Source organism: Olea europaea, unplaced genomic scaffold (assembly GCF_002742605.1).
Source record: "Olea europaea var. sylvestris unplaced genomic scaffold, O_europaea_v1 scaffold939, whole genome shotgun sequence".
Classification (NCBI taxonomy): domain Eukaryota; kingdom Viridiplantae; phylum Streptophyta; class Magnoliopsida; order Lamiales; family Oleaceae; genus Olea; species Olea europaea.
In genome coordinates, this window is record NW_019267882.1 from 321,628 (window position 1) to 348,423 (window position 26,796).

The following is a 26,796-nucleotide window of genomic DNA, read 5'->3' on the forward strand; positions in this document are numbered from 1 at the left end:
AATCCACATTGTCTAACTTCTTCTATATACAAAACATGAATTCGAACCATCTAGTGCATGTTTGGTAGAAAATGCGATTCGAATTTAACTTTTTTCTTACTTCAAATTATCTAGCTAGCACCATTTCATTCTCCTCGCCAAAGGAGTTACTATAGTACTGCAATTCTAGTTACTGTTACCGCTGATTAAAGACCTAATTCTAATACATAACGTGAATAAAGATCGAATAAGTTTCAAAGTCGAGAGATAAGCAATCCATCTCACAGCAAAAATAAAGCATTAAATTAATCTAAAATAAGAGTTTGAAGACAAACCTCTCAAGCTAGTAAAAACATAGAAATATGAGCAGCAGAATGCTACATGTCTTCTCTTCTAAGCTTATTTAATAAAGCTGTAATAAGGGCATCCCTTTTTTCTGCTCTTGCTTCTTCTCTAAGTCTCCTCTGTTCTTCCCTTTCTCTCCATCTTCTCTCCATCATTATCCTCTCATTTTCTAAAGCCTCCATTGTTCGTCTCCATTCCATTTCTTTTATTCTTCTCTCTTCTTCTCTTGCTTCAAATGCTTTCAGCCACTGCATCTCCATTTGCATCTGTTGCTTCATGAATTCATCCATAATCTCCCGTATACTCGTTATCAAATTGCTCGAATTACTGGGATTTGTATTGTTTTTAATCTTCCTTTTCTTCTTGATGCCACCCTTCTGATCTCCATCGCTTTCTTCGTTATCTTCATCCTCATCTGAAGATAGCTGCGCAGTGGCTGCGGCTTTTTTCTTCGAACTGCTTGCTCCACCGCCTTCAGCCTCAATCCACAGCATTCTTTGCATTCTTGCGCCAAATATTGCTTGGAGTTCATTGTAAAACGGAAACTGTTGACGCATACTTTCTGCCTCCATCGTTTCACATCCCTGAAAATTACACGTATTTTAGCTTATTTCTGAAACACGCTCGAGGACTATCGATCAAACGATAATGGATATATATAAAATAATAACCTTGAATCGGGTGACGAGATTTTTCCACTTGCACTTGCACTGCTCAGCGCTTCGATTATAACCCTTTTCTCTCATTCTGGTGGAGATGACTTCCCATAGAAGCTTATTACGTTTGGTCTCCATGAACGTCGGATCGAGGTCGGCTCGAATCATCAAGAAATCCCTGGTTTCTTGAATACTCCATTGAGGAAACCTATCGGCTCCACCCCCACCTCCGCCGCCTGTATCTATATTTACACTTGTGTAAGGGTGGTGCTGGCCCTCCATGAGAAATTTATAAATATCGATTCTCTGAATTGACGAAGGTGGATAGAAAGATAGGAAGATCGATCGAATGAGAAAAGAAAAAGAAAGGTTGAGTGAGAAACTTGACAAGATTTTATATATTTTAGTGTGAATTATCAGGTCGTCAATGAAATAGAATGATTTCACAGCTTAGGTGTCAAAAGAGAGCGTTCATATTTCGGAAAATGAAAGGAAAATAAAGCAATTTACAACATTTTCTTCCAGACTAATCTCTCTACGCGTAAACTCATTTCTCTCTCTCTTTCTCTTTCTCTCTCTATATTTTATATTTATATTTTTATGGGTTTACACATTTGTTCATACTACGTTGGACTGACGTCATGCTTACAGCAAGGAAATATATATAGGTCAGATGAAAGGACTATGGGCATTATTCTTTGTGACCACACACCAAAGAGCATCTTTTGTGGTAGTGCAAAATGGAGTTTTAGATTTCCAAAGTCATCAAGACTTCTATAATAGAGAATGTAAAGGAGAAGCAAATTACATTTTTTTTTACGGAAAATGAATAAAAAAAATAGTTTTTTTCTACATTCCCAAGAGGTAAAAATTGTATTAATATTTTCTTAGTATAACAAAATTTGATTTTTGATCCATCGAGATGTAAATGATGACGACGTAAAAGTAATTGTAAAAATACCAGTTTACATTCTCATTGGAGATGCTTTAATTCTTGTTTGACAAGCTTTTATTATTCCGATATTAAATACAATATTTCATTTATTATAATCGTCAAAGTCTCTATATCTCAATTTAACTTGATTGTCCTATCTAGTTATGCCATTATTTATCAACTAATTATACATGTTTTGAAACTCACGACGAGATATAAAAGGAATCATAACTGGAATAGCTGTCTATCTTCTCGTATTAATTACAATTTGTATGAATTTTGAGTCGTCAAGTTATTATTATGTACGATTAAATGGGAAAGGATCTAACCCTTGTTTGGTTATCATTTTTTTTTTCAAAATATATTTTTTCCCCTCTTATTTTCAATCGAACATTTTTCAATAAAATTAGATTACATATAAATAAAAAACTTGTTCTTATTTTTGATCACATATTTTCTATTAAATCACTATTTCAAAATGCATTTTTGAGAAAAAAAAAAAAATGGGGCTCAAACTACTACATAATCTGTAGGCTGACGAGGTATATAGAGTTAGCCACTAGCTTTTTTCTACAAATGGATAGGAGAATTAATATTAAGGAACATTTTTTTGTATATGTAAATTCAAAAACACAAATGTATATAAAGGGTTGTTTGGCAAAACTTTCGATGAAAAATTAGCAAATTTTGTTGAAATAAAATTGATGAAATATATGATTAAAATTGATAAAAATTTTATTATAAAATATGTAATTAAAATTAATTGTTGACTTTAATCTCAAATTTTTAATAACTTTTTAAACTTTCCCAAATAAACTCTAAATTACAAAGTGCGACTACATTTATTTATTTATTTTTTCTTTACGTGCAAGTGCACCTTGTGATGGACATGCTCATAGGTGGGCCTAAACCGCGTATTGAAGGTGGCATTAATTTTGGTCTTTATTATTGTATTACGGATATCTTACTAGTCAAACAGTAGTATTCGTTAAAACTTGCAACACCAAAATTGGTCCGTACCAATTCTGTATTTTCTATTTGCCCGTACATCATGTAAATATTTTAATTTTGCCTACATTTTGTAGATCTAGCTAGAATGGACATGCACATAGTAGCCCATGTCGGACTCTTATTTTTTCAAAATTCCTTTTTTACGTGTTCATTTTCAATCATTCATTCACATAATAATAAGATATTCTACACGTAAATTCAATTTTCTTTTTAATATTTTAACGACATATTTTTCAAAAATCACTATTTAAAATAATATTTCCTATATATATAAAAGAGCAAAAGAAGTCATGGACACGTATCACAAATATGTACCGTCCTCTACTATTTTGTGTTATCCCACTTGTACATCAAGAAATGTACATCAAACTGTTCACTCCCCTCCTATAGAGGGTGACCACTTCGATTTTATTCGGAGTGGGCCCCTCCATGCGGGGTGTACATCAAGCATAACCATTTTTATTTTTTTCCTCTCATTTCATTAGTTGAAAAATCCCGTTGGAAAGGAAGCAGGGCTGTACCCATTTGTCCTCTTTGTCCATTCTTCCACTCAACCTATTAGTCTCGCACTACTACCACTCCTGCATTACTCTTCATCTTCTTTCCCTTCTTTCCAAAAATCCAAACAACTAAAATTTGTTTGAATTTGCAAAAGAAGGCTAAATTGCACATACTATTGTTCTGGGTTAATTAGTTACGCAATTACTTTCTTTCTATCTATTTTGTCTAAATCAAGTGACGAAATTGAATTAATTGAATTTGAAAATTTTAATTCAGTCGAATTTGAATATGAATTGCATCGATGAGAAGAGAAGTCTTCGCGAGACTTCACGCTGTGCGAAGATACGTGGTCTCCGCGCTGCGCGGAGATTACAGTGCTGATTAAATGTAGAGTGCCTATCTCTAGAGGAACTTCATATATAAATTGCAAGTCTGGATGATTAGGGTGAATTTGTTCGTGCGAAAATTATCTATTTCTATTTTTATTTCTTAATTTTTCATTCAACAAATTGATACTTCAATTATGTTCCAGTATTGGATATACGAAGCATTTTCAACTCCAAAAATTGGACAAAAATTTGGATTACAAAGTCCACGAATGCACAAACGATTAAGCAATTTTTTGACTACTCAAAAGATATGATTTTTTTTAAGATATCATTCCAATATTTCATTAGAATTACAGATTCAAGTAATTGCAGTGTTAGTATTATAAGAATTACAAACACTATGACGCTAGAGCGCTGCACACAGTCTTCACGCAGGGCGAATACATGGTAGCTCCACGCCGTGCTCCAATTTTTTCCCCTTTCCCCCATTTCATTAAGCTAAGAACGCCCTACTAAAACTTCCTCTACACCTTGACCCTAAAACTTGCAGCTCTCATTTCTTATTTTCCATGCCTTTCTTCTCAACTTCCCGATTTTTGGAAGAATTTTGGGGTTGCCCTTTTTTTTTTTTTTGCGAAGTTTTAGTCAAATTTGATTGGAAACATGTCAATGAGCAAGACTTAGCAGCTTTGCTCCTGATGTAAGGCCAATTTTGGGCAAATTCCTTCTTTCATGCATTATTTCCTTTTTGATAAATTTTGTTTTGGTTATATCTCAATCAATTTAAGTCAAATTTGAATTCTGTTTGTTGGAAGATAATCCTTAATATTAGGATTCTCAATTTTAGTCATTATCTTGATTTTTCCCATTTGGAAAAAAATTATTATTTTTAAATTTTTTCATTTTTTTTAAGGTGGGACTTTGGGTCATATGATTTTTTACTTATGATTACAATGCTTACAATGTTTTGATTACAATGACAATGAGAGAACGATGGCCATTGACTCTAAAATTCCTCTCCTTACTTATGGTCAAGAGGTCTTGTTTTGAACGTATTATTGTTATTTTATGAGTTGAAAATTTTGATGGAGGACTCATCAGTAATATTTATTCTAGGTTAAGTTAACATTACTTTCCATGTTAAATTTTTTGATGAAAATTTGCATTTTGATGAAGGATGATACTATCTCAAGTGACAAGCATGCTCTCATTATTCCACCATTCATGGATCGGGAAAAGCGAATCCATCTTATACCATTTTTTGACTCCTACATGACTGGTAATTTCTTTAAGATTTGCTAGAGCAGTTCCCTAATTAATTTGTTAGGATTGAATAGAAGGTTAATTTAACTACTAATATGGCAGTTCCACCCCGCCTCATGGATCCTAAGAAAGATTTAATTGAGTATAGGTATGGTACTGTTGCTTGGAAGGAAAGAATGAAGGAATGGAAGAAAAAGTAGAATGATAAACTTCAAATAGTGAAGCATCAAGGAGATAAAGGTGGAAGCAATGGTGAAGATGAGATGAACGATCTTGATTTACCCAAGTAGATCCATCTGTTTTGTTTCTTTTATCATATGCTGCTTTACAGAATCTGACTTTAGTGTTTTTATTTGTAAATTGTTTTTATGTTCTGTCTTTTGGTCCATTAGATTGCATCCTCTTTCCCTTGGGTTGGTTGTTTATAAGCTTAAACAGATTGAATAATATATTAACATGAGATATGAAAGAAAAGAGATAAGAAGTAAGTCAATTTCGATCAATTTATGGATATCTTTCACGTTTATATAATTTTCTTTCAAACTTACATACACTTATTTTTAACATTATTCAATTGACGTGCAATGCACGTTCACCCCACTAATTTTCAAAAGAAGGATCACCAAATAGGGGTTTAATAATTACGGTTGTGCTACGGGTACAAAGCTGTGTCCAAAATGGACACACGACGCCTGCCACGCCGGGGCCCACAGGCGCCTCGGCCGATGCCGAGGTGCCGTGTGTCCATTTTGGACACGGCTTTGGACACAACTTTGTACCACGAGGATTATTCTAATAATTAGGCTTCTAAACAATACCTATTGTTTTATGTTAAATTTTCTGGGTGAGAAATCGATCTAGTCGTACATAGTCTCATCCCAACTCAACCCTATTAGCTTAGGTTCATTTTGAGATGAGTCATGAATCAAGTTAGACACTATTTTTTCACAAGCTAATTTGTGTGCAAGGCCAATGAGGCGAATTGTTTTGGCTCGTGGAACGATCATGTATCGAGTTGGACACCCTTTTTTGACAAGTTGACTCATGGACCAGGGCTCACGAACGAGCTTGTTTTGTGCTCGTGAGCCAAGTTTTATGATATTTTTAATCTTTCATTAATTTATTTAAAAACAAGCCAAATCATGGACTCATGATCAAATAACTCGGTCCATAAGGTTGACTAGGTTGAATCAAGCCTAGCTTAGCTCATCCATAGAGCCAATCCAAGCTTATGTGTCTAATGATCAAGCCAACTTGACTCGATCGATTGTCATCCCTACTAAATATAGACGTCTCTCTCTTTCAATAAACTTTATTAGAAATATTAATTAGGAAGTCATTCTAAATCCAATAAGTCAACACGTTTGATTTACCACAATTCATATTTTGTGCACAGAAGTCCACAAATTCAACCTCTCTGCAATATGTTTAATCTTCTTTCCACATTTTTCCTCATTATCCATAAGTTTTAATGCGTGATTATCGTTAAAACGAGATAAACATTTTCTTAATCTACAAATGTAAACTGTGTGCTAAGAAGGTCAACGCATTAGGGCTGCTGGAGTTTTTTTTTTGGACCTATATTGGATGATATCATTTATGACATGTTGAAAAAATTGATGCTTGTTAGTTTTTTTTAGGCGCCAATTTTTTATGGTATAAAAATTACAAAAAATTGGTATAATGTAATTCTGACGGGTTCTCTCAACCTACCAAATCCTCGAGTTTTGACCGTTTCCCATATTCTTTTTAATTTTACCCTTTGTAAAATAATTATTTCCAACCAACATATTTTGTTCGAAACTAACTAGTAATTAGAAATATATTAAATAAAAATTTTCTTTTATAAATAAATTACATTATAATTAAAAATTAATTTTATGTAAACAAGTTGTTTATAAAATAAATATATTATTAATAAGACATAAATTCAATTATAAAATATAAAAAGTTATTTATAAAGAAAAAATTCAATTTAAAATTAACTTAAAATTGCAAAGTTTTACTTATAAGTTAAATATAATAACTTAAAATTTTAATTAAATATTTAACTTCTAAGTTAAATATTAACTAATATGTAAAAGAATTAACTATAAGTAAAATATCACTTATGAGTAAAAAAATTCATACAAAACCCGTTTAGCCTCCATTCTCCTTCTCATTCTTTTTTTCTCTTATTTTCAACCACACAATCTTTCATAAAATAATATTACACGCAAATCAAAAAAAAATTATTCTTTTTCAACCACACAATTTTCAAAAAACACTATTTCAACTATTAAAATTTGAATAGAATGAAGGCCAAACAGGGCATATAAATTGAAAAGTTCACCAAGGAACATATACGTAGTAATTTCATTCTTTTCAAAAAAATTCAAAATCAATGGATAAAAAATTCTCAAAAAATCACTGCAAAATCCCTAAAAACGATTCATTCGTAAATATTCAAAATCAGGCTCTCGTTTGATTCTCATTCTTTCATCATAAAAATGAAAAATATGATGATTATCCATCACATCAAGTCATATTTGATTTTCTATTTTATGTATGGATCTCGTATCGATTATATTTTTCATTCTTATTCTTTTAAAGATGAAAATCCAACAGGACCCAATACTTTAAAAAAGGCTTGCACCGGCACACGGGAACTTCCAAGCAGCCCCTTGAGAGATAGTACCTTGATCTTTGCATGGATTTGCAAAATCAAGGGTACTATACTTTAATCAAGATAGGGATTTTGGTGTCGGCAGTCTCAGTTTTTTCTAGTCCAATCCAATACGCGGGATCCTGTCATTCACGTGTCGGGCATGCAGGACCCCAACAGTTGTAACGTGGGACCTAGTTATTTATTTATTTTTATTATTATTTTTTGTTGGGGCTTAGCTCATAGCCTAATGCAAGCTACTAGTCTGGCAGGCGACAAAGCCAAAAAAATTGGGCATCCGGGCTAAGATATCCAATTGAAAATGTTTTAGAATTTCAATTAGATTTCATTTTTCAACGCTACTATGCTGCCGGTGAGGATTTGACACCCTCCTTGAAAGCACGCTCTTTTTTGAAATTCTTTATTCTTGTAGGTTCCATGCGCATGTGAATGTAGATCAAATCAGCTTAATTCTTCATTTTTGCTGTTCAAATTTCAAAATTCAGAAAAATGCCGTCAATCTATTTGGAGGTTGCATGAATTCACTTCAGTTCACATGCAAGATCTTGACTTAATTAATTTTCAACAATTTTCATCGGTACACGACAAATTTGTTTCGAAAGCACTAACAATATTACGAATATACAGCAATCTTATCAGGTAAAGTAGAATTTATATTCATTTTTGCAGTACTATCATAATCCTTTGAATAACAATGGAACTCTGTGTTTGCAATTGTATCCTAAACTCCAAAGGGTAGTCTTGGTGTTAAGTATTATGCTTTAACACTATGGCCCAGAGATGCATCCCAACTTTTAAGTTCACTTAAAGGAATGTGACCGGGTTATTTATCAGTGGTGCATCCTCGTGTTTCACTGAAATGCGATTTTAATGTTTTAAGTGAAAGGCTAAGATGATGCCATGTGGAGTTGGTGTAACCGTAGGATGCATTGTGACTCTTAAAATGAGTTTGATTCTTCATTTTCGTGGGTGAATGGAGAGTTCTAGAGTTTTCATCTCATTCGTCTCTGTATTTTCCCTCTAAGAAAAACCCTTGATTTTAACTATAATTTTTTGTATTCTAAATATTCTTAGTGAAATCTAGTATAGGTTATTTTGAAGTGAGGCTAATTCTGTTCTTGGTGTAATCTGTTAAGTGTATTTTTGAGAGAGAAAATTCGATCTAAGGGCTGTTGCGTTGTAATACTTGTACTAATGTTCTTTGCTGTTTTTTTTAGTGGATTGGAGTGATAACCACTTTAGTCGATGCTCAACGTGGTGATTAACCCTCTTTTATGTGAATATACGAGCCTTAGGGCGAAAAAATCTTCAATATTCTTTAATTTTCTGCCATAAATTTTGGTTTTTAGGACTGTTTATACCAACACTTTGTTTAGGCATTATTTGATTTGCAACTCGAATTTTTCGAATATTTCTATTTATCTTTATAATCTTAGTCGAGAACTAGACCAAACTATTACACGAGTTTTTATCAAATACTAGAAATAGAGTTGATCCATTTGTAATTCACCATAGATCCCATGTAATCAGGGATGGAGCCAGACATTTTCTACTGTAGGGTCAAAAATTAAGTACGTTCGAACGACGTTCCAAGAGCAGCAGGTTTCAATCATTGGCGCTCGGACGTCTTCTTTTAGCCTTGCCTGATGTCCCAAGTTTCTATCAAGCCAAAGCATATTTGAGTTTTTGAAACACTAAAAATAAATAAATACACAAAAATATAAGTCGACGAATAAACTAGAACAAGAAATTTTTGGAAAAAAAGGGGAGATCACTTGATAGCTTCCAATTACAAGAATAACAACGAACATGTTTATCATTGCAACAAATCAGTTGTATTGAATTACTTATTTGAGCAAAGATTCTTATAATTTAAGTAGAATTTACTTTCACTTAAATTATTATCATCTTTTATTATTTTGAAGCGATAACATCAAGAATATATATATAGACAGGTAACCAAAGGGATAAGATAAATAAAACATATACATATCAACATATATCTATATGGACGTGTATAGAAATATGAAATCAAAGATAACATCAAGAAAACATATACCTATATATACGTATCTATTTACATGCATGTGTGCACAAAACCATGAAATCAAATTTTTACATTAGGGGCATCACAACTATAGAAAAAGGAAATAATCAAAATCAAGTTGAAATTAGGCAAATGGATAGTAGAAAGTGAACAAAAGCAAAGATCAAGATGAAAATGGTGAGTTTGATATCCTTGCAACTTGGATAGACTTATTCATGGAATTTTTTTAGAGATATATCTCCAGTAACCATAAATTATGCAATTGCTGTATACTGAATGAAGAAAAAAATAAAAAATAATATATATATTGTGGGGTCATTTGACCCATGTGGGTCCGTCCATGCATTTAATACTTCCAAATACAAATATCATAGCAATCCTAGAAATTAATTTAACGTAAGATCAGGAAAAGGCTGGATAAGATATGTTTTATTGGACGGCTGAGGGAAAAGGATTATGGGAGGGTGGTCGAGGAATGTCAGGTGGTGAAATTGTCTGAGTCGGCATTTTTGGATTGAAGGAGTGGAGTTCGGTGAGGTTTGGCTCGTGGAAGAAACAACCTAAGGAGAAAATGGATAAGCTTGTGGAGATATATGATTTCGATGGTGAGTGCGCTGAGTATGAAAAAAAAAATATTGCACTACAATAATCCAACATTTGAAAAAAGCAGCAGACCTACCTCCAACCTTTTATTTATTTTTGTCCCCGAATTTTGAGAAATTAACGAATTTTGTTCCTATAGACTATTTCCATCCATAATTTTATTAGGATTGTGTAAATGACAATCTTCCAATTTAACTTTAACAAAAAGAAAATAATGCACCCCCTACCGACAACCACCCTCACCTTTGCAACCATCAATTACAACCACAAAATATAGCCACCATTTATCTCTACCTGCACCGTCACATCACCATCTCCTTTCGAATCCTAAAGGAATAAGCTCTTCCGACAGTGAACTTGTACAAATAATTTTACAACACAACACATGTATTGCCCAAAACTTAATAAAAAATTGCCACGTGAATCCCTGTAATGTAATTTATATAAATTCCCTGAGTATATAGCACTTCTCATTCCCAAATTCTCCAACTTACTAGAACCAAAACCTCTAATCCTCCTCCCCAAGGCTACACAAACCACTACCACCATCCGTATTCAATCCACATACCTTGATATTCTCCTTTACCACGACCATGGTAACCTTCGGCTCTACCACCGCCACAGTAATCTTCGTCACTGTAACTGCCACTACTACTACCACAGCCTATATCCAAACCCCATTCCCTCCACTGTCGGCACCACATATGTACAAATTTTTTAGTATCTTATGTGACTAGACTTTTGCATGCTGTCAAATTCAAAAATTCTTATCATCACTTATTCAATAAATACTTATATTCTTTATCTTTTAACTTTATTCTAACCAATGCTTATAAAACCAATATTGAAATCTGAAAAATACATTTTTTTTTAAAAAAAAATCAATTTTACATACAAACAATATAACAATAACAATGGAAGAGCGTATTTTTTGGCCGGGCTGTTTTTGTGGACTGTACAAATAGCTTAACCCTTTTTAGCCTAGTGTGACAGGAATCAAGAGTCAGAAAGACACCACACACGACATATCTTATGAGGAGTGCGGCTAGGTCACATGAAATATACTCTTTATTTATTTTTTATTTTTTATTTTTTTATTATTTTTTTTAGCTTTAAAAATTAGTCTTCCCATGGAGATACTTAAAATTATTGTTTCCAGCCCACATACTCAAAAATTATTTTTTCAAGCCGTCCCATTGGACGGAGTAAATTTTTCTCTATTGCACTTTCAGATGGAGATGAGCCACCTTTAAAATACGTACAATGCTTAATCATTAACAATACTGCATGCAACCAATAGTGGTTTAATTGAAAAAGAAGAATGTAATAAAAAATCACGGTTGAAAAATAGATTTCAGATGATCTGCGTATTAAAAACGTTAGAACTAAATATTGCGCTATTTTCAAGAATATTGGATTGTAGGGTTTGAGTTGAAGAAGATGAAGATGGATTTTGTTGGAAATTAACAAGTATGAACGAAGAAAATTAAAAAAAATTAATTCTCTATGCATGATCAACTTTGATGTTCTAACATAATTTACTATAAGAAATTATTACCTCTTAAGGATTCACATTTAGAAACTTTTGCTAAATTCTCTAATTTCTCAAAGGTTAAGAACAAAAACCCAACATATATATAAAAAATAGAAAATTCTGCATGTACAGAATTTTTGTTCACACAATCTGGCCAAAACCCTCACTGTGCACAGGTCCCATGTGTGATATAAAATGCCAAAAAATCAACCACCCACCCCATCAATGTGTCTTTTCTGTAAAATATCTATGAGCAAAAATTCTGTAAGTGTAGTGCAACTCATAAAAAATTGATGATAGATTTGCTTGTTTACTCAAATAAAAAAATATATGAACAATGCGAATTTAGCCTAACAAATAAGACTGAGACTTGCGCAAAATTTTTATATTGCTAATTGCTAGTCACAAATGGTAATGTATTTTAATTTATGTTTCATATATTAAAAGTCCACTGCTTCTAGAAAATGAAAAAGACAACAAGAAAATATAGCGTCGAATGGTAAGAGAGTTGGTATAGAAATTTGTCTCTTAAGGTCAAGAGATCGTAAAAAAAAAATATTTTTCTGAAGGTCGAGATGAAAATTTCTGTATATAAAAGTTTATTTCATGAAAGCATTATTTCTTCTCACTTAATAAATCAACTGTATAAAAAGAATGATGTTATTTAATACTATTTGTGCTATAGTACAAGTCTAAGTGTTATTTATGATAAATTTAATTAAAAGTGAAATTATGTGATTCATTTAATTGTATATATTATTTAATGCTATTTGGTGTCATCTATACTGTTTTTTTAACACCAATGATACTAAATAACATTACTAATTAAAAAATTCCATCATACTTAATATCCACAAAATATCATGCATTGCGATAGTCAACAAATAGAATTGACTTGTAAAAATCAAATAACAAGGTGCAAAGACTATATATTAATGTCAAAATAATTAATAATGATAGATAATTTAACAAGTCCTTTGACTGTTTACCTTCTTGCAAGGACCATGGGATTGTGGTCCAACTAAGAAATGAAGAATAAGGCTAAAAATTAGGCATATCACTTTTTGATAGAAAAATAAAATCGATAACAATCGTTAAATATCGTGTTGTATTAGTATTCACAAATCCTTTCGGTAGGGAAGATGCAGATAAAAGTCCAAACATAACTTTCCTATTTAATGCAGTGTAAGAAATTCTATCTTGTTTCGAGAAGAGAATAAGTAAGGCAATCGGGATTTGTCAATTTTTCATTTTTAACCCAAAAAAAAATAAATTTGTTTGATAGCTTGCATTTGATGGGCTTACTACACATGGGCCTTTATTGGATTCAACATGTACTTTCATCACTTGGCATGTGCAATCCACTATTGATGTTTTCATTTATCCCAAAGGATAATTTATCTTGATATTTCTCACAAAATCTGAAAAAAAATTTAATTTTATTTCGAGAAAAGTAGATACATGCAAAGGGAAATAAAATCTTAACAAAATGGAAAAATGAAAGATTTTAGACTACGCTTAACGACTAGGAATAATTGAACACTATAATGATCACTGCTTAATTTTTTTCTTCTCTACTAATGTCAAATGATTTCATTTTCCTCACAAAAACATGCATACGATACTAAAAACTAAGTGAAGAAATGGGAAGTCCTGTGAAGAATTAAAAATAGAAATTACAATAATAATCCAACTTATGCAGCTCAAGGTCTTGGAAATATGTTGTTCAAAAATCAATAAACATGTGTGGAATGAAATGAACAAAACAAAATGGAGACCCAAATTTTGGTCCATGCGACCGCATAGACCGTTTGGCCACGCGGTCGCATGGCCATCACCCGAGAATTTGGAGATGGTAGCAAGGTAAACCATGCGACCGCATGGCTTTAAACCATGCCGTCGCATGGTACATTTAAAGTGACCGTTGGAGGCCATTTTTAGTTAGCTTTTTTTGTGGTAAAGGAATCTTGCATCTCTTCATAACTTTTGACACTAATTCGTATTGATTGATATCTATAAATAGATGTTGAAGGATCAATACATATTATTGAAAAATTATATGAGAAACTGATTTTACATTCCACAAGAAAACATTCTTTCTATTTTCATATTCAAGCAATTCCCTCTTGTGTTCTTCAAGTTCGGATAGAAAATCATTTATGCTTTAGAATTTTCCGCAACATGGTTTGATCAATCCTACGTACCATTGGTCGTAAACCCCTTGAAACATCTCGTATAATTCCGAGGGGGGCAAATATTGTTCAAGGACAGCAAGATTATTTTCATGTTTGAGCATTCATATTGGTTTGATCTTTTTGTTCATCTGTCATCTTCTCGAATTACTATTTTTTAGTTTCTTCTCCAACCCCGGTGTTGATTAATTTCCCATAAATCTCGAACGATATTTTGTGATGGAGAACGAAATTACTTTGTCGATGATCAAGTTGATGGATCAAGATTGTGTTCGTGTGGACCGTTTGATGGCACTAATTGCATGGGAAGGTTCGACTTGAAGAAAGACATGCTTTCACTCGATAATGGAAGATAATGAGTCCAGATTCATGGTTTGGGCTTGGTAATTATCATTTCGCCTTCTCCGAATTCGGTAAGTCGAAATTGGGTTTCGACTTCACGCATACATGGGATTTTCGTTCTCGAAAATTATAATGTGCAACCCATATGCTTGACATTCTGGAAATTTATGCAAGTACATAAATCTGCAAATTTATAATTGGTTTTGTGTACTCATGATTATGGCATATGTTATATTGAGGAATTCCTAGATTGTGTTGTGTAATTCAACCAATGTGTTGGTAGAATTTAAAATAATAATAAAATTAAAGTTCACGTTTTCTCGATCATGATGTGCATTACAGAACTTTGTTTCTTAAATATGATAAGGAATAGAAATTTTCGTTTACATCCTCGAAAAGGTGTGACCCTTTTGGAATTGCATGCGGTTATCTGTCTTCGTCTGTGAAAAGGCATGAGTACTGCCATGCATGTAAAGTGGTGTCGTCAATTAAATTAAATGTGTTTTGATAATTTTAATTTACGGACAATGTTTCTGCATTTATTATTTAAGGCAGAAAATTTTTTCGTAGTTCATAAATATCTGAAATGATAATCATGAATTATCTGTCGTGATGTATGAAACGGCATGTGGTTATCCGTCTTCGAAGGAAATGGAAGGAATTGATAATTACTGTAATCAAACCTGATCAAAGATACATAATATACGAACTCTTTGCTAGCAGTGTGTGAAAAGAAAGAGGAAATGCATGTGATTATCTATAAGTATCTATCTGAAAAATGATTTGTAAAGTCCGAATGCACAGTTCTGTTTGCCGACTTTGATAATGCTTATATGTTCCATTTAAATTATCTTCTCCATTGAATGTTTGTTTGGTCAAATGGAGGAACTGAAATGTGTGGAAAATATCAGATAAGCATTATATTGATTGATATAATTTAATAATTATTGAATAATGGCACTATGTGTGGCTGCCAACATCTTTTCATAATTAGTCAAAAACATGAAAGTGGCTGATTTTAGACAAATACAAGTGGTCCAGTTTATTAAATGGTGACCTTTCATTTTAAATATAAACCAATTGTGGAAACGGGATCTATTTGGCATGAAAATATTTGATTTCTAATGCATATACTGATCTTTGCATAAATCTGTTGATATTCCATGAACATACTTGAAAGTCAGATTGCATTTGTATTTCCAATCTAATTGAATTGGAGTATGTACGAAATTTAAATTGGCAATTGTTAAAGTCCGATTTCTTAAATTTGGTACCAAAACGATGTGATTCCAATGATGTGATTCCATTAAAGGCCAAGAATCCTGAATTGTTGTCGCCATGGATGGTATTATACGTGAAAGTGGGTTCATGGTTACGGGCACATGATAGACTTGATAATCGTATGGTGAACTGGCCAAGTCATCAATTCCATTTTAATGATGGCTGTCATTTAAATGACGTCTTTTCACGTTGCATGCATAATGGAGATTTAGTAAATTCCATTATGCAAATAAATGAAATTGTTTGGCATGAAATAGTTTTTGTTTGCATTCTTTTGGTTGTCAGTTCCTTTGGAATTGAAAGCCATTAGAAAATTGAATTGTACCGTCTATCAAAACCCGTTAAATGGTGTGCATTAATGAGGTACCTGTTTGCACAAAAGTTATGTATATGTATATTTGAATTGATGGTGCTCACTTGAGGATGCTTGTTTTGGTGTCCATTATATGATTAAATGTGAAATATTTTGATAACAAATTATTTTAAAGTGGAAATTGCTTATCCAATTATTGGGAATGGTTCATATGCACAAGATAGTAGTATTGAAAAATGCCAACTATTTGTTGATTGACTTCATGTCTTGACTAACTTGGGCTAACTTTGATAGCCTCATTTAATCCTATGGTATTAATGAGATGATTTTATGCCAATTATATTTGCATAAAAGCATGACAAGTTGTGATTTGTTCTAGTGAAAAGTGCTTGCGAAATTATTAAGATGTTGAAATATTTTATAGAGCACAAATTGTGTCTATAGTTGGTGGTGGTGCCGAATATCATTTTCATTCAAATCTGGAAAAGTTTGAATGTGGTAGTTTAGTTGGTTAAATTTTCATATTTAGTTGAATTGATAGCTTCAATTAATTCGCCTAAATTAATTCTGTGCAATTAAGTGAGATTGCAAATGAGTATGACAAAATGTGATTTTATCCAAATATAACTAAGGTGAATATGTACCTTATCGTTTAAGATGATATGATGATATCTAGTGAAGGTCATGAAAGTGATAAATCGCAAACGATTGGAGATTAATATGCTTAGTCTTGTTCGTTGTTGAATTGGACTTTAGTCGTGGAACCAATTGAGTTCGTTTGTGCTTGAAAAGCATTAACGGTCTATGAGATGATCTTGATCAAATTGTGGGATCAAAATTAAAAATAGTTGGATTGAAGTACATAGTGACTTAACGAATACAACCCCAAATGTAGGGTTGACATATTGAAGAATTCTAAGTTCGAGTATAACTCAAAATATGAGGGTTAACATTAATCTTATAAACTTATATGAGAAGTTCAAAGATATATGGATGCAATATTACAAGATTACATAAGAATTTCTAATTAAGGAATTGTGGGGGTAACTTTATATAAAAGTTAAAGTTCCCCAAACCTTTTAATCATAGAAATATATCTATAAAAGAGAAAAGGTGGAAAATCTTTATATATAAATGTAAGGATGGATACACTAAGTTTAATGTGGATAAATTGGGTTAAAGCCGATTATGATGTTTGCAAAACAATTTGAATATTTAAATAATATTCATGCTATTGAAAATCATTGTAAAGACTCAACGATGAAAGTGAATACACACGAATAAAATCCACAAAAGTAATTGACTAAGTGTAATGATTTAATAAAAATCCTTCAACTATGTTTGAAATCTATAAAGCTTTAAATAAAGCGAGTGAGAAGCATGTGGTTTCATAAAAAATTTCTTGATGGTGACGAGTTGTATCTATCAAATGAATCGATTATTGACTAGTTATATATTGATAAGACACTATATCACATGAAATGAGAAGGTATATAAATCTTAGAGGTGACGTCACGAGGAAATTATCAAAGATGGAATAATTTTTAAAGAGAATTTATCGGATCCTTTAACTAGACACTAAATAAAATTTTAGTGGCATCTACTTTGAGTAGGATGGGGTTGAAACTCCTAAACTAAAAAAGTCCACTAACGATGACAACTCTACCTATCATTACTCAAAAAGTAATATAGGGGTTCAAAGGGTAACAACAAGTCATTCGATATGTCGATGATTGCAGCATTATTAAAATCCGCGATAACCCTATCCTAATTAAAATAATGCTAGTTGTTATTGAAGTAAGGGTTGAGCATTAAAGCTCTTAATGAAATTCAATGCTAAAATACAAGTACCTTTAAAAGTAATAAAAGTAATGGAAGAATTTTACCTAAACAAACTTCGAGGTGGTGCCGCCTCAATTGAGAGTTGGAGTTTATCTCTTAAAAGTTTGTTGAATAGGATGAGCGCAAGGCCATAACAGCGCTAAGCGAGTTATGAGGAACTTAAGAACACGTGGTACTCGTGTGTGTGTTTGAATCGGTATTGTCACTTGGAACAATTGGTTCAAAGCTTCACGCTACCTTTTGATTCCAACTTTACTTTGATTGCATTGCATTATGGTTAGATTCAAATCGAAAGGTATCTAATCCTTTCGCATGAGTATTGTATACTTTGAATATGAGAATTTATTGAAATTTTGAACAAGTAGGGGATTGTTGGAAAAATGTTGTTCAAAAATCAATAAACATATGTGGAATGGAATAAAACAAAATGGAGACCCAAATTTTGGTCCATGCGACCGCATGGACCATTTGCATGGCCGTCACTTGAGAATTTGGGGATGGTCGCAAGGTAAACCATGCGATCACATGACTTTAAACCATGCGGTCGCATAGTACATTTAAAGTGATCGTAGGAGGTAATTTTTATTTAGTTTTTTGTTGGCTTTCAGAGGAAATCTTGTATCTATTCATGACTTTTGGCACCAATTCGTGAGGTATTGATTGATATCTATAAATAGATGTTGAAGGATCAATACATATTATTGAAAAATCATATGAGAAACTAATTTTACATTCCATAAGAAAGCATTCTTTCTATTTTCATATTCAAATAATTCCCTCTTGTGTTCTTCAAGTTCGGGTTGAAAATCATTTATACTTTAGTATTTTTTTGCAACAAGGTTTGATCAATCCTATGAGCCATTCGTCAAATATCGTTCAAGGACAGCGAGATTATTTTCGTGTTTGAGCCTTCATATTGATTTGATCTTCTTGTTCATCTTTCATCTTCTCGAATTACTATTTTTTCGTTTCTTCTCTAACGCTGGTGTTGATTAATTTCCCATCACAAGGTGCCATTGCAATAAATAAAAGTCATGTTATTTAATCTCATTAGGATTGCAACCCCAGTTTAAGTGACGTTAAATGATAAGTGCGATTAAATGATTCATTTAATTTCACATTTCATTTAACATATCATTTTAACTCTTAAACTGGATTGTAATCCCGATAAGATTATGCCCTTGTTTGAGCCCCATTTTTCAACCAAAATACATTCTTCAAAAGTGATTTGACATCATTTCAATCACATTCTTCAATAAAATAATATTATAAGCAAATAAAAAAAATTTCTTATTTTTTAACCACATATTTTTCATCAATACATTATTCAAAAATTCATTTTCTTTACAAAAATGAGATTCAAACAAGGGCTATATAATATTACTCAATAAACAAAGGAGAGACATTCTTTAATTTAATTTAATTTGTTAGAATGTCAGATAGGTACAAAGAAGCCAGTCAGACAACATGATTCCTTACAAATTAATTGTTTGCCAATCAGTCAGACAACACATGGGATCTTTTCTCTTAATTCTCAAAAATTACATTTTTCATATAATTTTAGCATGGAATGAATACCTCTTTTAATCTTTAAGTTTTTAGGGAAATTGGCATTTTTCATCTTCAGTCTTTACATTTTGTTACTAATCTATCCTTAACATCTTTTTAGCAGACGTCATTGACATTTCCATAATTTAGAAAAACTCGTTATTCTGTTCATTTTGACCGTTAAAGAAACATAAAATGATAAATTTAACCTATATTTAAATAAATAAAAAATCTTTACAACTAGAATCCTATATCTTCTCAAAATGAAAAAATAGATCACAAAACAATTATAAACAATTGACAAAAGGAAAAATACAAATAAAATGAAAAAGAAGAAGAAGAAGTCTTCTCCAACCGAACTCATTCCCCAACCCAATCTACCCCAACCAACCACCATTGTCATCGCTACTATTCCCAGTTCCCACCGACACCAACTCCACCAGCCAACAACCTTCCTCGATCCATGCCATTTGCAATGAAAAACCTATCCCCTCCTCATACCCATGCCATTTTATTTTATTTTTTTCTTTTGTATTTATTTAGAAAGAAGAAAAATTCATCATTTTATGTGATTTTAACAACAAAAAATGGATAAAAAAGATAAGTTTTACTATATTTTCATAAGGTTGAGAATGTTTGGTGCTAAGGAAAATGTCAATAGCATATCAGTAACAAACTACAAACGTTGATGACGAAAAGGGCTAATTTCCCTAATTTTGAATATCTTACGGAATTATTTATGATTGGCTCAACAATATATCTATTTTTTCAATACTTTTTTGCACCTTCAAACAAAATTATGAAAGGCAAATGCATGCGATCTTTCAAGACCCAAACAAAAATATATGTTCGATATGTTTCGACTTGGTTCTTAGTGCGTGTTTGGTTGATTTTTGACTTATAATTTAAGTAACTACAAACTATAAGTTTTGCATGGTATCAAAATGTGTAATGCCAAGACTAAAGTTGCAATTCCAATGAGCACGCAGCATTACTACTTGATTATAGTCACCAACCAATGTGAGGAATAGTTTGCCAGGTCATGAACCCAGAGACCACCTCCTGTCTCTTCTTCCCGTCCCGTTCCGACCGTCCAGTAACTTGCAGTTACCCGACAAAATTCATGCTCGAACCAAAATATTACGGAATCCACACTAAAATAAATGCATCATTTTTAATGCAATTTAATAATAAAATAGTAATCAAAAGAGCAGCTACCCCTACAAATGCATCTGATCCGTTACCGTACCCACCTAAAATTGCAGCACAAAACACACACACTCTCTCTGTGTGAAAAATCAGTCACATTTTGATCTTAAGCGCTATTTTTACCGTTATAAATTCGTAATGGGGGTCTGGGTTTTACATCTCATCACAGATGTGAAACCCTAGGCGTAAGGGTCTATTTGCTAGAGTCGGAAATTGGTAAAATTGGACGCGATTTGAATGGGAAATTGCTGCAGATCTCCGGCGGCTGTTGCCCGAGAAGACGTGAAGTCATCCAATTTTTCCGGCCATGATCTGGGCCGAAAAGACAAGTCTGGGGCTGGCAACACTAAAAAGGCCATTACTGTTCTGAATGACGTTAAAAAGGAAAATATTGAGGAGAAGTATTTAGTGGATAGGGAGCTGGGACGAGGAGAATTTGGGGTTACGTATTTGTGCATTGAACGGGAGACGAAGGAGCTATTGGCTTGCAAGTCGATTTCAAAGCGGAAGCTGCGGACGGCTGTGGATGTGGACGATGTGAGGAGGGAAGTGGCGATTATGAAGCACTTGCCTGACAATTCGAGCATCGTGAGGTTCAAGGAGGCGTGCGAAGACGAAAATGCAGTACATTTGGTGATGGAGCTGTGTGAGGGTGGGGAGCTCTTTGACAGGATCGTGGCGCGTGGGCACTACACGGAACGGGCGGCCGCTGCAGTCACTAGGACCATCGTTGAGGTTGTGCAGCTCTGCCACAAGCACGGGGTCATCCACAGAGACCTGAAGCCTGAGAACTTTTTATTTGCAAATAAGAAGGAGAATTCGCCTCTGAAGGCAATTGATTTTGGCTTGTCAATCTTCTTTAAGCCCGGTAACTTAATAGTTTTAATTACTTATGGATTATGTTCATGAAGCTAAAAGGTTGATTGGAAGAATTTATTCGATGTTATTGCACTTTACTGTTTTATTTCTTTCAGGCTAGAGTATTATGTATATAAATGTTGTACTTATCTGCAGATATAGATATTAATAAATACGACAGTCCCTTGTTTAATCTAAGTTCTTATCACATCTGCAACCGGCTTTTCTATGTCTTCTATTTTGTTTTGTATTTTCATTTTTTTTCCCTGGTGTGTGGGATTTTTGTGTTATATGAAGTACCAGAAAGGTACAGCATAGTGTAACCTTGACCTCCATGAATATATTAAATATCAATATGTCAAACTGAAGTTAAACTGCTGATCTTTCCTGAAATAGCTTACATAGTCAACATGATGTGTATCAAACACAACATGAGAGGAACCAAGATATAAGAGGAACCAAGATACTTGATAAAATAAAATTAAAAGGAGTCTTTTTTATTTTTTTTATTTTTTTTTATTTTTATGGATCATGAAGATGGTTGGAAATAATAAAGGGAGAGCAAAGATATGTGGTTTTGGTTCGGAATCAGAGGGACATGGAAGAAGTTGACTGGACCGCATTACCAATGACAGAGTGCCATATTTAGATGAAAACGATTATCCTTTTGGGAAACTCGGACTTATTATCTCAGAATTGGAGAAGGATGAAATGAATTCGTTTATGGTGTATGTGGTTTTGGTCCAAAATCAGAGGGACATGGAAGAAGTTGGTGGGACTGCATTACAAATGAACGAGTTTCATACTTATTTGAAGGCAACTATCCTTTTCGGGAAACTCTGACTTATTATGTCAGCATTGGGGAAGGATGACATGAATTTGTTCCTGTTGCTTTGCAGTCCTCCTAAAACTCCATTGAAGGTGATTGATGGAAATGGCAAGGATTTGGATAGTTTTAGGATTTTATGATCAAACAGAAACATTTGGAGATTTTTTAGCCATCAATTGAGTGTATGCTACAATGAAGAGTGAGTGAAATGCTTGATTATGAGTTCATTAACTCGGTTGATGGAATGAGGGAATACAAATACATTGGATTAAAGTTTGATAGCGAACTCAAGCAATTGCAATGTCCTATCAACTTTGAAGGAATCTGTGATATTAGAGTAGGATTATGTTGGATTGACTTATGTCCTGAGAAGAGTCAATTAGTATTATTAGACTATATGCTAGGTAAAACAGGAAACAAATAGGATTAATTAAGATACTAAAGCAACGATAGTCGCCAAGCTTTAGTTTGTATATGTATTGTACACAGCCATGGGGAGATCCACTGAGGATAGTAGTAAAAAATTTTCTCTTACTATAGGTTGCATCAAGGTTTCACCTTGAGTTCTTATTCTTCTGCTTCAGTCTATACCAACTGCCTCGAAGCTTATCTGATTACAGCTCAGTCATATGATAATTGGTTGATGTAGATGATATGACTACCACTGTTTTTGAGTCTTAGGTTTTCTAATTCAATTAGAAAATTATTTCCTTGTGTTCATTGCTAATCAGGAAATGATTAATATAAATGTAGTCATTTTCACTTGTCAAAAGTGTGCTAGGCAGGGGGTGATATTTCTGGGTATCTGTTTCTCCATCATTAGTTTGTTGCAAATCCACTATAAATTCCATGATGCCATGGAATCATATCCTGAACTCAAATGCCGTCATTGAAAACGTTAATGACATATCCACAATAAACTTTCTAATGCCAGCTTGTCTCATAAAATTTGCACATATGTAGAATTTGGACTGATGACTACTGGGATGATATGAACTTATTTGGCTAAAATAAATGTTCACTTTTTTCTGTCACAGTATTTGATATCAGAATTGATATGTCAAATGCACTTCTGCCAAATATTAATCTTTAGGATGTTTTCATTATAAACAAGTGGTCTTGACTGGGCTAGGTTAGATAACTCTTAACTGCTTACAGTATATCAAGTACTGCAAAAGTGATGGTAGCAAGTTGGAAAGTCCCGTGAATTATTTCCAGCAAAGTATTTGTTTCACGTTTAAAATCAAGAAAGTTGTGTTATGTTAATTGACATTCATGAATGCACCAGTGATGTATTTTTAAATGCATTAATCAATAGATCATCTTCTTACCCTCCCTTTCTATGTTGAATTTCTTGTACTTGCATTGCTCAATTCTCCTAAGATCCTGTAAGTTGTCTATAAATGCCTGATGCTCTTACTTCACAGGGTTGGTTTCTGTTATTTTAACTACTCACAAAGTGTGAATAGTGAAGAATGACAAAAAACCTTGTCTAAATTGTTGCTTGATACAGTGCTAGAATGGTTTAAAGTAAGATGGATACACCGCAGACTGATTTTGGGTCCATTTTATCTGAATTTGATTTGGCTTGGCTCTTTGTTGTCTTCGTGCCATTTGCATTTGCCTCTGGTCTGCCTGAATTCTGTAAAATTTGTTCGTTGAGCTCAGATGACTGCCCAGATCAATGTGAGGAAAGGTGTGTCGAAGGAAATAATCCTTGCCCCACACTGTTATTTGGTTACAAGTAAGATTGACTATGTCAATGACATATGGGTTGGAATTTAGCTTGAAAATGGGTTTTAACACTAAGGTTAATAAATTGGAAGCTTATTAATATTGAAATTAGGCACCATATATGAAGGAAAAGATACATACATGGTACTCCACAGTTGTTCAATTTGTATTACAATCATGTATTTGCTGGAAAAAATGTGTGATGGCTTTTTGTTCTTGTGTATCAAACCAAGCAACTTGTGATTTCTTTTTCATATCTAAGCATATTGTTTCTGTTTGATGATCTTAATATGTGAGTGAGAAAGTGGTTTTAACTCCTGAAATTCTAGGTGAAAAGTTCTCTGAAATTGTGGGAAGTCCTTACTATATGGCTCCAGAAGTGCTCAAGCGAAACTATGGACCGGAAATAGATATATGGAGTGCTGGGGTGATTCTTTATATCTTGTTGTGTGGAGTTCCTCCATTTTGGGCTGGTAATTTGAATTTCCTCAAAATAGTCTCTCTCTCTCTCTGTGGCAAGCTTCTTGTTCTTGTACAGGCGAACACTTGCTTTACAGTTTCCGTCTGCCTTCCAGTTCTTTAGAGTTTGTAATATTAGGACCGTCATTTGGAAATCATGTGTTTTGACATTAGTTCAGACCAGCTTCTCTGAATTATGTTACAATTTTCCATATTCTTTTAATCATGTTTTCATCCATGATTGATTGATCACCTGTCTAAAGCAAGTTTTTGCACAGAATCTGAACAAGGTGTTGCTCAGGCCATTATACGTGGGAAAATAGACTTTGAAAGGGAACCATGGCCAAGCGTTTCAGAGAGTGCCAAGAGTCTTGTACGACAGATGTTGGAGCCTGATCTTAAGCTTCGACTCACTGCAAGACAAGTTCTTGGTAAAATATTGTTCATGTTTGCTAAGTTGTTTGAAGAATATGTAAAACACATTTTGATTATGCTTTAAATCTATTTTGTTGAGAGAACCACTATTCTCTAAACTTCTATATCATGCTTTGTGCATTTAAGCCCTTGTTCGGCCTCCATTTTAATTAGATTTTGGGAAAAATGTATTTTGGAATAGTATATTTTTTAAGAATGCGTGGTTAAAAAAGAAGGAAAAGTTTTAGTTTACGTGTAATATTATTTTATTGGAAAATGTGTGGTTGATAAAAAGAGAGAAAAATGAATTATAATTTTGACGGAGACCAAATAGGGGCTAAATATTTCTTGGTACATTAGTGTTCATTTTCTGCTTGGTTACCTTCTTTACTGAATCTTGAAATGCTTTCTATTTTTGAAGTTATCATTTCAGTATTTGTCAATACCATTCTTTTGTTCTTGATTTGTGTCCCACTATGCATTTATAAATTATAATTGATTCTGCTCCGTAGAAAATTCAATTTGGAAGAAAATGTTGAAATATCAAATTATTTAAAATTCAGTGGTTGAACAAATTATCTATCTTGTTTTTAGTTGATTGCGATAACTATCAAACTGCTTGCCATGAGAACGATGCTCCATAAGGAAATATTGCTTTCGAAATCCTAAATCTCTGTACCCAGCTTAGATTACTTGCTCTTTGTTTATTGCAAGATAAATGATCCTATACTTCCTTCCCCAGTTGGTTATGACAACTCAGGCTGCAATATAGTGCGGATTTGATAATGGCGTGGCTAAGTCAAAACATACATCCTACAAAAGGAACCTTTTGAGTTAGGTCGTTGTTTTATAATTCCTCTAACCAGAATAAAAAACATTTGAGGGTAAAACGGAACAAAAAAATTACTATAAAGTTGGTTGTTGAATATTGAGCACTCTGAATCAGACTGCTATTGTTGGAGGCAGTGAGGATGCCCCAATCAATTGTCTGTTCTAACAATGATATCTGTGCAGATTTCCTTGAGTTTTAAGATGCCTTGAAATTTATTATCATATTTGAAGAACATAGGATTGATTTTTTCTTATGTTTGACTTGATGAATAGTTGTTTCTGTTAACAGAACATCCTTGGCTACAAAATGCAAAGAAGGCTCCAAATATTCCTCTTGGAGATGTTGTCAAGTCAAGACTCAAGCAATTCTCGTTGATGAATAGGTTCAAGAGGAAGGCTCTGAGGGTTGGTTTATTATTATAATTTCTTTTTGTTCTTTTCTCCAACAAAGGTGCTCGGAAAAACATTTGAAGTTTTTTCTATGATTAGGTCATTGCTGATTTCTTGTCCAATGACGAAGTCGAAGACATAAAAGAGATGTTTGCTAAGATAGACACTAACAATGATGGTATTGTTTCAACTGAAGAACTGAAGGTTGGATTACAGAAGTTCAATTCACAGCTAGGAGAGTCTGAAGTACAAATGCTTATCGAAGCTGTGAGTCTACAGCTTGCCTTATATTGTTGACACTTATAAACGCTTGTTCTATTTTCAAGTTTCCTTTTTGTTTAGCCGATATTAGAGGGTTCTCATGATGTGAACTTGTGATTTCACGTATTCTTTACAGCCATCAAATTCTGAGGAATTTTTTTCAAGGGGGTATGGGGTTGGTACGGGAAATGGATCCAGATCTCCTTTTCATTTTTTTAGAAGTTCCCTGAAGAAAAGAATTGGTGATTGAAATGATAGAGAATTGAAGAGAAAAAGGAAGATAAAGAATATTGTTGATTGCATAAGCTTTAGGTGTTGTATGGGGATTATATCTCGTATTTATTACCAAATTAACAAGAGAACAAAATGGAAAATATATACTATCGAATTCCTTCACATGCTTTTGACAATACAGAAACCTTTACC

General features: G+C 33.2%; 2 protein-coding genes across 2 annotated transcripts; one reads left to right on the forward strand and one right to left on the reverse strand.

Moving 5' to 3' along the window:
- Positions 1 to 247: 247 nt before the first annotated feature.
- LOC111392556 (trihelix transcription factor GT-3b-like) lies at positions 248 to 1,452 on the reverse strand. Its single transcript, XM_023017920.1, has 2 exons — positions 996 to 1,452; positions 248 to 908 (listed from the first exon to the last, which is right to left on the reverse strand). The coding sequence occupies exons 1-2, from the start codon at positions 1,260 to 1,262 to the stop codon at positions 357 to 359; spliced, it is 819 nt and encodes a 272-aa protein (XP_022873688.1). The 5' UTR covers positions 1,263 to 1,452; the 3' UTR covers positions 248 to 356.
- An 18,974-nt stretch (positions 1,453 to 20,426) lies between these two features.
- On the forward strand, positions 20,427 to 26,421 carry LOC111392553 (calcium-dependent protein kinase 13-like). Its single transcript, XM_023017916.1, has 5 exons — positions 20,427 to 21,462; positions 24,345 to 24,488; positions 24,753 to 24,905; positions 26,009 to 26,124; positions 26,209 to 26,421. Exons 1-5 carry the CDS (start codon positions 20,832 to 20,834, stop codon positions 26,404 to 26,406), a joined length of 1,242 nt encoding a protein of 413 aa, XP_022873684.1. The 5' UTR covers positions 20,427 to 20,831; the 3' UTR covers positions 26,407 to 26,421.
- Positions 26,422 to 26,796: the final 375 nt, after the last annotated feature.

Bases quoted from the DNA above. Each gene is read 5' to 3' on its own strand.
- LOC111392556 (XM_023017920.1), bottom strand. From the start codon at position 1,262: ATGGAGGGCCAGCACCACCCTTACACAAGTGTAAATATAGATACAGGC. The intron at 909-995 runs GTTATTATTTTA...TGTAATTTTCAG, and splicing joins ATCTCGTCACCCGATTCAAG to GGATGTGAAACGATGGAGGC.
- LOC111392553 (XM_023017916.1), top strand. From the start codon at position 20,832: ATGGGAAATTGCTGCAGATCTCCGGCGGCTGTTGCCCGAGAAGACGTG. The intron at 24,489-24,752 runs GTAATTTGAATT...GTTTTTGCACAG, and splicing joins AGTTCCTCCATTTTGGGCTG to AATCTGAACAAGGTGTTGCT. The intron at 24,906-26,008 runs GTAAAATATTGT...TTCTGTTAACAG, and splicing joins CACTGCAAGACAAGTTCTTG to AACATCCTTGGCTACAAAAT.